Source organism: Petromyzon marinus, chromosome 62, assembly GCF_048934315.1.
Source record: "Petromyzon marinus isolate PM22_M1 ecotype Great Lakes invasive population chromosome 62, UKy_Petmar_22M1.pri1.0, whole genome shotgun sequence".
Lineage (NCBI taxonomy): Eukaryota > Metazoa > Chordata > Hyperoartia > Petromyzontiformes > Petromyzontidae > Petromyzon > Petromyzon marinus.
Genome location: NC_133728.1, coordinates 9,427,342 through 9,440,675, shown reverse-complemented (window position 1 = coordinate 9,440,675; position 13,334 = coordinate 9,427,342). Strand labels below are relative to the sequence as shown.

Sequence of the window (13,334 nt, the reverse complement as noted above, 5' to 3'; positions counted from 1 at the left end):
CTCAGTTTGTACCCATCTTCCCGGTTGAACTTGTGTCTGTGTCTATATATATGGATGGCTTCATGAGCGAATCTTTGTTGATAGCCAGTGGGCTTGCACAGTACCTTCGTCTTAGAGAAATCAATTTCGTGTGAGCCCACCGCATGAAAACAATGATCACCCACGGCCGAGGTATTGGTCCTACCGTGTTTCAGATCTGCCTTATGTTCACGAACACGGTCCGAGACATGTCGCTTAATTTCCCCAATGTAACTACTGCCGCAGATACAGCTTAGTTTATAGACGCCGGGATATTGCATGTCAGGGATCACATCCATCACAGATGGGATCATATCACTAATTTTATGTAGTGTTAAATCGAACCTGGATCTTGTTTGCTCATGATTTTGGAGATCTTTTGGTGACCCCTGCTATGTATGGCAAGGTGATGGTTTTGATTGGGTCCTCAGATGGTTCTTTCCCAACGGTTGGGGTGATAGCTTTACGTAATGTGGTCTGAATACCCATTAATCTTCAGAGCTTGGTGTACGTGTTTCAGTTCACTGGCTAGGTGACGATGGTCGGAAATACATCGAGCTCTATGGTGTAGAGTTTTGACGAGGGAATTATTCTGGGAAGGATGGTGGTGGAAGTCAGGTTTTAGATATGCATCCGTATGGGTGGCTTTCCTGTAGTGTCCCATTGAGCCATCTGGTCTCCTTTTGATGGTTACTTGCCATCCTTTTCCATCTCCATGGTGAATTTGATGGCTGGGTGTACGGAATTGATGTGGTTGTGGAATTGGTTCAGAGCTGGTCGGCCATGTGACCAGATGACGAACGTGTCATCTACGTATCTCTTCCACAAGGATACAGAGTGGATGCCTGGATGGCCTCCATCTCAATTTTTTCCACGAAAACATTGGCTACAACTGGAGATAAGGGAGAACCCATTGGGGTACCTTGAACTTGTTTGTAGAATGTTCCATTCCAGGTGAAGTGTTGTTGAGGCAGTGTCTCACTTGGGCCGGTACATCAGCATTCAGTCCTTGTTGGACCAAATCTTCAATGATTGCAATGGTGTCAAGCACAGGAACTTTGGTGAACAAAGAAACTACATCGAAACTAACGAGCAAATCACCTGCAGATAGTGAGATGTCCTTAATTCACGATACCAAGTAAGCTAAGTACAGCTGAGGTGGTCTTACCAGTGAATGGTTGCAAGGTCTCAGACAGAAATCGGGCCAGTTTGTAGGTGTGAGTCAATGGTGGAGACGATAGGACAAAGAGGTGTACCTTCTTTATGGATTTTTAGTAAGCCATACAATCTCTGTGGTCTATCAGCAGAGGGTTTTAAGGAAACCCGCTTGGTTGGTGTGATTAAAGATGTCGAATCGGTGATGACATTGTTGGCTTTCGCAACGAGGCTGTTGGTGGGATCTATTTTAATCTTTGTATAGCTACCATCATTAAGTAGGTCCTGAATTTGTTATTGTATGTGGTTTTATCCATGATGACTGTGGCATTGCCCTTGTCGGCTAAGAGGATGACGATGTCATCTCTCTTTTTTAATTGGGAAATCTTCACGCTCATCCTTACTGATGTTGCTAATAGGTGTCTTAGCGTTTTTGAGGATTGCAGCGATTTCCGATCTCGCCACGTCTGCAGTGATGTGTTCCAAACCGTTAAGGGCTACGCCAACCTGGGCAATGATATCATCAACTGGGATGTGTTTAGGGGTGACTGCGAAATTCAGCCCTTTCGCTAGAACCGATTTTAGGCTGTCAGAAATTAGACTGTTACTCTGATAACAATCTTGTCAAAGTCTAACTTTTTAACGTGGATCTGGCTTCTTCTTGGACAGGAGGTTGAACTTGGTAATCAGGTTATCTTTCCAGTTAGCTGACATTGAGGCAGCTGAAGAGACTGTCATGTTATCTACAAGTTCCCAATCAGATGTAGACATATGCGTCTATGCGAGTCTACGGGTCTCTACATGAGTCTATGGGTCCCTACGGGAATCTTGGTGAGTATATAGGTATCTATGTGAGTCTATGGGTCTCTGCTGTAGTTTACGGGAGTCTATGGGAATCTTAGTGAGTCTATATATCTATGTGAGTCTACGGGTCTCTGCTGTAGTCTACGGGAATCTTAGTGAGTCTATAGGTATCTATGTGAGTCTATGGGTCTCTGCTGTAGTCTACGGGAATCTTAGTGAGTCTATAGGTATCTATGTGAGTCTACGGGTCAATACGGGAGTCTACGGGAATCTTAGCGAGTCTATAGGTATCTATGCGAGTGTATGGGGCTCTGCTATAGTCTACGGGAATCTTAGTGAGTCTATAGGCATCTATGTGAGTCTATGGCTCTCTGCTGTAGTCTACGGGAGTCTACAGGAATCTTAGTGAGTCTATAGGTATCTATGTGAGTCTATGGGTCTCTGCTGTAGTCTACGGGTCTCTACGGGAATCTTAGTGAGTCTATAGGTATCTATGTGAGTCTATGGGTCTCTACGGGAGTCTATGTGAGTCTACGGGAATCTTAGTGAGTCTATAGGTATCTATGTGAGTCTATGGGTCTCTGCTGTTGTCTACGGGAACCTTAGTGAGTCTATAGGTATCTATGTGAGTCTACGGGTCAATACGGGAGTCTACGGGAATCTTAGTGAGTCTATAGGCATCTATGTGAGTCTATGGCTCTCTGCTGTAGTCTACGGGAGTCTACAGGAATCTTAGTGAGTCTATAGGTATCTATGTGCGTCTACGAGTCTCTACGGGAGTCTACGGGAACCTTAGTGAGTCTATAGGTATCTATGTGAGTCTATGGGTCTCTACGGGAGTCTATGTGAGTCTACGGGAATCTTAGTGAGTCTATAGGTATCTATGTGAGTTTATGGGTCTCTACGGGTCTCGATGGGAATCTTAGTGAGTCTATAGGTATCTATGTGAGTGTATGGGTCTCTGCTGTAGTCTACGGAAGTCTACGGGAATCTTAGTGAGTCTATAGGTATCTATGTGAGTCTTCGGGTCTCTAGGGGAGACTACGGGAGTCTACGGGAATCTGAGTCTATAGATATCTATGCGAGTCTATGGGTCTCCAGGGGAGACTACGGGAATCTTAGTGAGTCTAAAGGTATCTATGCGAGTCTACGGGTCTCCACGGGTCTCTACGGAAATCTTAGTGGGTCTATAGGTATCTATGTGAGTCTATGGGTCTCTACGGGAGTCTACGGGAATCTTAGTGAGTCTATAGGTATCTATGTGAGTCTATGGGTCTCTGTTGTAGTCTACGGGAATCTTAGTGAGTCTATAGGTATCTATGTGAGTCTACGGGTCTCTACGGGAATCTTAGTGAGTCTATAGGTATCTATGTGAGTCTATGGGTCTCTGCTGTAGTCTACGGGAATTTTAGTGAGTCTATAGGTATCTATGTGAGTCTACGGGTCTCTACGGGAATCTTAGTGAGTCTATAGGTATCTATGTGAGTCTATGGGTCTCTACGGGAGTCTACGTGAGTCTATAGGTATCTATGTGAGTCTACGGGTCTCTACGGGTCTCTACGGGAATCTTAGTGAGTCTATAGGTATCTATGTGAGTCTACGGGAGTCTACGGGAATCTTAGTGAGTCTATAGGTATCTATGTGAGTCTATGGGTCTCTGCTGTAGTCTACGGGTCCATACGCGAGTCTATGGATCCCTACGTGCGTCTATGGGTCTCAATGAGACTCTACGAGAGGCTACGGGTCTCTCGGGGAGACTAAGGGTCTCTGTTTGAATCTAAGGGTCTCTAAGTGAGGCGATGGGTCTCAACGCGAGTCTACGGGTATATATAAGTCTAGAGGTCTCTACAGGTCTCTATGCAAAGTCCATGGATCTCTGAGTCTACTGGTCTCTACGCGAGTCTACTGGTCTCTACGCGAGTCTACTGGTCTCTACGCGAGTCTACTGGTCTCTACGGTTCTCTACCGGATTCTACGGTTCTTTGAGTTTATGGGTCTCTACGTGAATCTAAAGGTCTGTATGTGAACTTACGGGTCTCGACGCGAGTCGAAAGGTCTCTGCGGCTCTCTACGGGAGTGTATGGGTCTCCATGTGAATCTATGGTTCTCTACGAGAGTCTATCAGTCTCTATGTGAGCCTCCGGGTCTCTATGGGAGTCTACGGATCTCTACGGGAGTGCAATGGGTCTCTACGTGAGTCTATGGGCCTCTTCACGAATCTATAGGTCGCTATATGAGTCTGCAGGTCTCTCCGTGGGTATGAGTATATGGTTCTCTACATGATGCTACAGTTATCTATGCGAGTCTATATCTACGTGAGGCTACGGGTCTCTACAGGAGTGCAATGGTTCTCTATACGAGTCTACGAATCTCTGCATGAGTCCATGGGTCTCTTTACGAGTCTAGGGGTCTCTACGCGAGTCCACGTGACTCCGGTGTAATTGCCGTAGCTGTGCGGCTTGGAGCCTGGATTCGAACCCAGGATCCCAGCATCGGTGTCAGCTCAGCGTCTCTGACCTCCAAGCCGCACGGCCGCCTCAAAAGTGTCGCCCTCCCCCAGCAGCCTCCCCACCTCCACCCCCCCCCACCTCCACCCCCCCGCCCCCCCCCACCTCCACCCCCCCGCCCCCCCCCCCACCACCACCACCCCCACCCCCCCACCACCACCCCCACCACTAATGTAACCACCGCGCCAGGCATGAGCCCAATCCAAACAGTGTATTTTCAAATCGGACTGCAACCCATCATCACCTCCGCACGAATATAACCTCACCGTGAAAAATCAACAACGGTGGCAAGAGCAACCACCTCCATTGCGCCGATTCGCACTAATAATAACCCCCCCCCCTCCCCGCCATCGGGGAGACAGAAAATAAAACAGACAGATTTTACCGTTATACTTTAAAGTAAGAGATTTTTTTTTAAAAAGGGAAAAAAAGCCACACTAAAATGGGGGGGGGGGGGGGGGGGGGAGAACAAAAATGAAAAAGGACAAATCGAAAGGAATCTAAACAGGCTGCAGCGGATACAGTATATCAACTAGTGCCTATGCTCAAAGGTGCCCTTACGTCGACTACTTAAAGTGATTGCTTTGCTAACTTTGCATATAATTGGGGGAAAAAAAGGGAAGCTCTCGATTCGCGAGACACGTGGGGAGTTAAAGTTCGCGTTAGGATAACGGCGGTCGCGATCGTGACCCAAGTCCGCGCTGGTGGCAGCGGCGGCGGCGAGCGTTTTTGCTGTAAAAAGCCGACCTCTCGATGATGAACCGGCGGTAGCCAGGACACGAGGTCTCCGAGCCGCGAGCAATCCCTCAAAATCTCCTTCTCCCTCTCGCCCTCATTCCAAAGGGTCACAACAAAGGTTAACGGTGGTATTCGTCCGGAAGGTTCTAGAGGCGGCCGCGTCGTGACCGGGCTTTGCGGTTCGACCTCTCCAGAGCACGACGGCCCGGGGGGGGGGGGGGGGGGGGAGAGTAAAAACATCGGATGGCGTGCCATGAATAAAGGGCCGCATGCCCGAAACGTCAGCTATTCATGACAGAGGCTTTGGGCTTTATTGTTGGGTTAGATCGCGTTATTAGAAATGCTGCGTCGTTTAAACCCTGCCAACCGCCACCCGACCATGGCCAATTGAGAATGAGGATGTTCGTCACGCAAATTAAACGTGGCCAATTCGTTAACTGGTTCAGCACTCGCCCCGGTTGTGTGTCGGGAGAGTGAAACCCGTGACATGTTAACGGCGCATTTATAGTTACGCTAAATATTGCCTCCATGTTAAATCGACGGCAGCGGGTGGGGCAGCTATTGGCGGGCACGCCGAGAGGCGTCCGAAGCAAGACGAAATAATGAAAATCCCGATCATTTCAGCCCCTTTGTTCGACGAAAAAATAAGAATCCACACGCAGGAACAAGCAGACACAGAGACACACGCAGACTCACGCGCAGACATACATAGACACACAGACGCACGGAGACACGCATATTAGGGAATTTCTATCATCGCCCACTCAAGCTGGTTAAAGGAGAAAGTCGAAGATGGATATTCCAAGTGTTGTCATTGGAAGTTGGACCATGGGATCATAGACTGGGGGAGGTGGGTAAGACAAAAATCCCCCCCCTTCCCCGGCCGTGTAGCCTTACCAGACTGTTAGGGCAAGTGCTGTTTAGCGAGTAGCAGTGAAGGCTGGCACGGTGGCGCACACGAGGGGGTTGGTGGCCAGCACCATGCCCGCACCGCCTGTGTCTACCCCGGTGGAGATGTTTTTTTTTTGTTACACATCGCACCAGGCACCAACTTGAGGCCGAGTCGACCTAGGAGAGGGCCCGGGACCGGTTCAGATAAGTCACCGATGTTGGCCGAGAGGGGGCAAACTGACCCTGGCCGTCGGGTTCGTAGGGCAGCGTCGCCAATCGCTGCACCACCGCTCACCGGCAGACGCCACTGCCACCGCCACGAATACCACCACCAATACCGCTACCACCACCCTCCATATTTGTTCTTTTGTGAAGCCACAAGGCCTGCCCCGTGGCGCATTTCAGGCAAGAGTGAGAGCGCGAAACCAACAACACCACGACACTGACTCGTCGCTACGGCTGCGAAAGGTTTTCGCGGTTGTGCTGCCGCCAGCGCCGCCGCCACTATCACCGCCACTGCCACCCATCACCGCCGGCAAACACCACCGCCGCCACCACCACCGCCGCCACCACCACCGCCGCCACAACCGGCAAACAGCACCGCCGCCACCATCACCGCCGCCACAACCGGCAAACACCACCGCCGCCGCCACCACCGCCGTCACCGCCACCACTGGCAAACAGCACCGCCGCCACCATCACCGCCACCGCCGCCACCCTCCGCAGTTCTTCCCAGGCTGTGCCGCTCGTCGCGATGTCAGACGTTCCGTTCCCCACACGTGCCGGGAGGAACGTTGTGGGGCAGTGGGGGGGGGGAGGGGGGGGGGGGACGTCGGAGAGCAACTTGCCGCTCTTCCGCCGAAAGTCGCGGCAACGACGTCCGTGCCGACGTCCGGGCCAACGTGCGACCGATGGTTAACTACGGCGCGACGACAAAGAGACTTGGCCAGCTGACGTCAACGGGAGCGCGCCGCAGACATCCCCCTCCGGCCGCTGAAAGCATGGCGCGCACGCTCCATTGGCTCGGCAACCCGTGAGCCTCGCAGGCCTGCCAGCGGCAACCTCACACCTGGGCACGCTCGTCCGTCCGCTGGCTCAACAAGGGGCGTAGCGGCCGGAGATAGCCCCCCCCCCCCCTCCCGTTAGGGAGGGGCGGGGCCGGAGGGTTAGGGAGGAGGGAGGGGGTTGTTGCCATGACCAATCAGACAGGGGGCCACCGCGGTGGCTGGGAGACGTTAACTCCGACGCCTGGCACGCGGGAGGTCGTGGGACCGATACCCCGACCCTCGGCTCCGGGAAGGCGACGGCGACGCACCGCGACTGGCGCGGCTGAAGGGGGGGACGGGGGGGGGGGGAGGGGGACGGGGCGGGGGGGAGGGGGTCTGGAAGGCGTCCGTCCGTATCGATCAAAGCCGCGAGCAAGGCACAAATCTTAACGTCCACAAATCTCGTTTTTTCTTTAGAAACTGCTCTTTGTCTGGGCGCGTGTCTGCGTGCGTCTTCAGTTTGCTGCCCTATCCCTCGCCGCCCCCACCCCCTCTCCCGCGCCAGACACCTCCCTGTTAGCGCGGTCGGCTACGTACGGCGCGAAAGACGTTCGACGTACGTGCGACAGCGGGAGGGTGGTGCGGCGGGGGAAGAGGAGTGTGGGGTGCGAGGACTTAAAGAGGTTTCGTGTGATGTAGGCACAACGGAAGAGCCCTGTCGATGAACGGGTTAAAAAAATGCCAATGTTGTCTGAAGGGAGGCACGAAAACTGACCACCACGTGAAGGCTGCGTCACACCTGAGCGTGTGTGTGTGTACGTGTGTGCGCGTGTACGTGCGTGTGTGTGTGCGCGTGTACGTGCGTGTGTGTGCGCGTCTTTGCCTTTGTTTAGTGTAACTGCAACTCGCTAACGGCACTTGCCCCAGCAGTCTGTTAAGGCTACACCGGGGGGGGGAGATCTTTATCTTTGTGTGTGCGTGCAGCTTCTACTCACTAACGGCACTTGCCCCAACAGTGTGGTAAGGCCATATGGGGGGGGGGGGGATCTTTATCTTTGTGTGTACGTGCGTGTCTGTGCGTGTCTGTGCGTGTGTCTATGTGTAGCTGCTACTCACTAACAGTATTTTCCCCAAGAGTCTGTTAAGGCTACACGGGTATTGTCTGCGTGCGTGCACGCGTCTGCATCAGAACTGCCCACGGTCCGGGCCTAGGCGAGCCGGAATCGCGAGGCTCCACGCCTCGTCGATCCGGAATCGCGAGGCCGTGTTGCGTTGCAAGCCGCCGCTGCGTATTCTACCGTTTGCCAAATCGACCGCCGTGTTTCAGCGCCTTGTGTCACTACGCTGCAGTTAAGACGCTGCCCCTGTGCCGCATCGCGCGATGTGCCTCCCCCGTACCATAGCAGGGCTGTGTGGCGTGTGCTGTGGCGTGTGCTGTGGCGTGCTGTGTGGTTCCGTGTGGTTCTGTGTGGTGCTGTGCGGTGCTGTGTGGTGCTGTGTGGTTCTGTGCGGTGCTGTGTGGTTCTGTGTCGTGCTGTGCCGTGCTGTGTGGTGCTGTGTCGTGCTGTGGTGTGTTGCTCAGTGCTGCAGGGCCTCGTAGAGTTTGTAGGTGGGGTTCTCGTAGCCATTCTGCTGCATCTTGGTCAGGTGGCGCTCCTCGTGGGAGAGCTCCTCGTCCACCTGGCACACGCGGTGACACACAGTGACGCACACGGTGACACGCATGTGATGACACACACGGTGACACGCATGTGATGACACACACGGTGACACACGCATGTGATGACACACACGGTGACACACGCATGTGATGACACACACGGTGACACACGCTGACACGCATGTGATGACACACACGCTGACACGCATGTGATGACACACACGCTGACACGCATGTGATGACACACGCTGACACACATGTGATGACACACACGCTGACACGCATGTGATGACACACACGGTGACGCACACCCAAGGTGGCACACGCGTGGACCTCGTACGGTGGCGACACGGTGGCCAGGAGATTTTAACGACCTCGCCAGGTGTACAGGAGGTCGTGGGTTCGATCCCCGGTCTACCTGAGCTGCTGCTCCCTGGGCCTGAGCTCCCTGTGTTTACCTGAGCTGCTGCTCCCTGGGTCTACCTGAGCTGTTACTCCCTGTGTCTACCTGAGCTGCTACTCGCTGTGTCTACCTGAGCTGTTACTCCCTGTGTCTACCTGAGCTGCTACTCCCTGTGTCTACCTGAGCTGCTCCCTGTGTCTACCTGAGCTGCTGCTCCCTGGGTCTACCTGAGCTGCTACTCCCTGGGTCTGCCTGCTCCCACGGCTCCCGTCACGTTGTGGTCGCAGCGACCCCGTCGGCGCCTGGGAGCCGTGGACGCCCTCCAATTTACAAGACACCGGGCATCTGGGTACAAGCAAGTGCTAGCTCCACGCCGGGATAATGCCACCGCTCCACTCCACCACCGACTTCCACTCAATCAACAACCACCTTCATTTGGACTGCATTGACATTCACCGAGAAACTGGACTAATTCGCCGTCCGCTTCACAGAGGCTCTGGTCGTGTGTTCAATTGCAACTACTCAACCCCAAACTCCATTCCATCCATCTGGTCCTGTTTGCGCACCACAACTTCCTCAATACGTCATCACAACGTACGACACGTGCACCTAACCATTCACCACGAAGCAAAGTCAACCTGAAACTGGCTTTGCTCAACACCCGCTCACTAAACAATAAAAGCCTCATTTTAAATGAATTCATTACTGACAATAACCTGGATTTTCTCTGCATCACTGAAACTTGGCATAAACCTATGGACTATTTCGCACTCAACCAGACTACACCTACAGGATATACATACATGGACAAACCCCCATCTGAGGGGCGGGGAGGTGGTGTCGCTGCAGTGTACAGAAACGACATTAAAACATCTACCATCTCCATCCCTGCTGTTCAGTCCTTTGAACACATCACTTTCAAACTCTCTGGTCCCACTCCTCTGGTCACTGCCATAATCTACCGACCCCCCCAAACCAAATCCTTCCTTTCTCCCTGACTTTTCTGACTTTTAAACTCGGTTATCTGCCATCTCACCTTCTGTTCTGCTCCTGGGAGATGTCAACATCCACATTGACACTGACTGTAAATTTGCTACTGAATTCCTGGAACTGCTACACTGCTTCAACTTCACCCAACATGTCAACTTTCCAACCCACAGCCGTGGTCACATTTTGGATCTGGTCTGCTCTACTGGTCTCACCGTACCGCTCTTCGAGCCCCACAACATCAAAATCTCGGACCACCTGGCAATCGCCATGAACATTGATCTCCCCATTTCTACAACCAAGGACAAAAAGGACAATTTCTTTCAGAAATCTTAAATCCATCTCTAGTCCTGCCCTTTCAGCCTCTCTTGCCAGCAAAATATCCTCCTCCCCCCCCACCCGTGACTGACAACCCTTCCGACCTCACCAACTACTACAATGAAACACTTTCCACCAGTCTCGATCATCTGGCTCCCATCAAAACTAAAACTGTCTCATTCACTCACTCTGCTACCTGGTACACTCCTATTCTGCACAAAACGAAATCCCGTAAGCATCAGCTTGAAAGGCTCCATAAGAAAACTGGTTTAACTGTTCATCTACAAGCTTACACAGATTACCTTCAGCAGTATAAGGAAGCTATTAACACTACACGGTCCATCTACTACTCACACCTCATACATTCTGGTTCTATCAACCCAAAGGCTCTTTTATACACGGTAAATAAACTTCTCAAACCCAGTGACAATATCGTCAACTCATTCACAACTGATAAATGCAACACCTTTCTATCATTCTTTCAGACCAAAATTGACACCAATTACACCAACCTGTCCTCTTCTTCTGCTACCACTGTCTGCTCTGTCATTCCATCATTTGTTCCACCCCCCCTACACCTCTCAGCCACTGTCTCAGTTATCCCCAGTGTTGCCGGGGGAGCTGTCTAAAATCTTGACAGGGATGAAAACATCAACATGTGTCCTGGACCCCATCCCATCCCACCTCATCATAGACTGTCTACCAGCTATCTCCACACTCATCACAAACATCATTAACTCCTCTCTCAGCTCTGGTTCAATCCCACGTTCACTAAAACTGGCTGCTGTCACCCCCATTCTCAAAAAACCTGGACTTGACCCCAACATTATGTCAAACTTTCGGCCCATTTCCAATCTCCCCTTTCTGTCTAAGATACTGGAACGCACGCACTGTCGCCAAACAACTCAAAACCCACCTCTCCTCAAATGACCTGTTCGAACCATTTCAATCCGGCTTCCGTTCACAACACAGCACTGAAACAGCCCTCCTCAGAGTTACCAACGACATCCTCCTCTCCGCAGACTCTGGTCACCTCAGCATCCTCATCCTCCTGGACCTCACTTCAGCTTTTGACAACTATCAACCACGCCGTTCATTCTCTCTCGCCTCAAATCTACCCTCAACATCACCGGCACCGCCCTCCCCTGACTCCCAATCTTATCTCACCGACAGACGACAGTTCATCCACATCAACAACTGCACCTCCTCCACCGCTCCGTTGTCCCAAGGTGTTCCCCAGGGCTCGGTGATTGGTCCTTTGCTCTTCCTGCTATACCTGCTTCCCCTTGGCAACGTCATTCGCCACCGTGGTCTTAACTTTCACTGCTATGCCGATGATGTCCAGCTCTACATCTCCACCAAATCCATCACACCTCCGCCACCCACTCCGCTCTCTCTAACTGCCTCGCTGACATTAAGTCGTGGATGCACAACAATTTCCTTAAACTTAACTGTGACAAAACAGATATGATCATCATCGGTCCCAAATCTATCAATAAATCCATTCGCAGTTTCTCCGTCACTGTCGACACCAACGCCCTGTCTCCATCGCTTCAAAGTCGCAACCTTGGGAGTCATTTTTGACAATAACCTCTCCTTTGAACACCACGTAAAACAAATCGCCAGAACTGCCTTTTTTCACCCTCAAAAACATCTGCAGACTTCGCCCATCACTCTCTTTCTCAGCTGCAGAAACCCTCATCATCCACGCCTTCATCACCTCCACAATCGATTACTGCAACAGCATCCTATACGGCACCTCAACAAAAACATTAAATAAACTCCAGTACATCCAGAACTCTGCTGCTACGTCTGCTCACTCACACCCGCACGGGTGACCACATTAGCCCTGTCCTCCAGAACCTCCATTGGCTCCCGGTCCCACAACGAATTCAGTTCAAAATCCTCCTCCTCCTCACACGTAAAGCCCTTCGTAACCAGGCCCCTTCCTACCTCACCGACCTGCTCCACCGCCACAACCCATCCCGTAGCCTTCGCTCATCTGACGCCAACCTCCTGACTCCACCTCTCAGGACCAAGCATCAGAACCTGGGGCGACAGAGCCTTCTCTATAGCTGCCCCTCACTTTGGAACTCTCTCCCAAAACAAATCCGTGACTGCACCGACCTTCCAGCGTTCAAATCTTCGACCAAAACTCACCTTTTTAAAATTGCTTTTAATGTTTAGCCAAGTTTGATGTGTTTTTAGTGTTTTTTTTTACCATTTGGTGTTGTTTTTGCTGCTTTAAAGATTTTATGCAAAGTGTCTTTGAGCATTCAGAAAAGCGCTCACGATTAAAATGTATAATTATTATTATCGTCGAGAAATCCCAACAGGCGTGAAGGCAGCAGTCTCCGCCCTCACCTCGGTGGTGCTGACGGGGCGGTAAGCCTTGCGGCGGAGCAGCACCAGGGTCCCGATGACCACGGTGGTCACCACGGCGATGCCGACGAGCAGGGCGATCACGGCCCACACGTTGAACTGCTCGGCCTTGCGCGCATCCATCTGAAACGACGGGCGGGCGGGCGGCTTCAACACGAGGGCTCGGCTCCTCGCGGTAGCAAAGCGGCCGACCGTAGCGCGCGGGGTGATAGCTCTACGGATTGCGTCGTCTGAATATTCATTCATCTTGAGGGCTTGGTTGTGCGTGTTCCCGTTCGCTGGCTAGGTGATGATGGTCGGGAATAAATGGAGCTCTATGATGTAGAGTTTTGATGAGGGAATTCTCTGTGAAGTTTGCCTTTGGAAGCTAAGCCCCCTTTCCTGATGACGACCGTTTGTGTTGCGATCGAAACGTCGAAGTATTTTTTGTTATTTTCTTTGAACCAATCTACGTGACATCACCGAAAGAACCAAAGAATGTGAAT

General features: G+C 51.9%; 1 protein-coding gene across 1 annotated transcript in view; it reads right to left on the bottom strand.

The window, feature by feature from the left end:
• Positions 1-4,680: 4,680 nt before the first annotated feature.
• Positions 4,681-13,334, bottom strand: part of LOC116955819 (amyloid-beta A4 protein-like) — a 72,820-nt gene continuing 64,166 nt past the window's right edge. Inside the window, exons 14-15 of the mRNA XM_076053716.1 lie at positions 12,832-12,972; positions 4,681-8,779 (exon numbers count right to left, since the gene is read on the bottom strand). Of these exons, the coding sequence (XP_075909831.1) occupies positions 8,678-8,779; positions 12,832-12,972 (243 nt within the window). The 3' untranslated portion in view covers positions 4,681-8,677. The remainder of the gene's footprint in view (positions 8,780-12,831; positions 12,973-13,334) is intronic.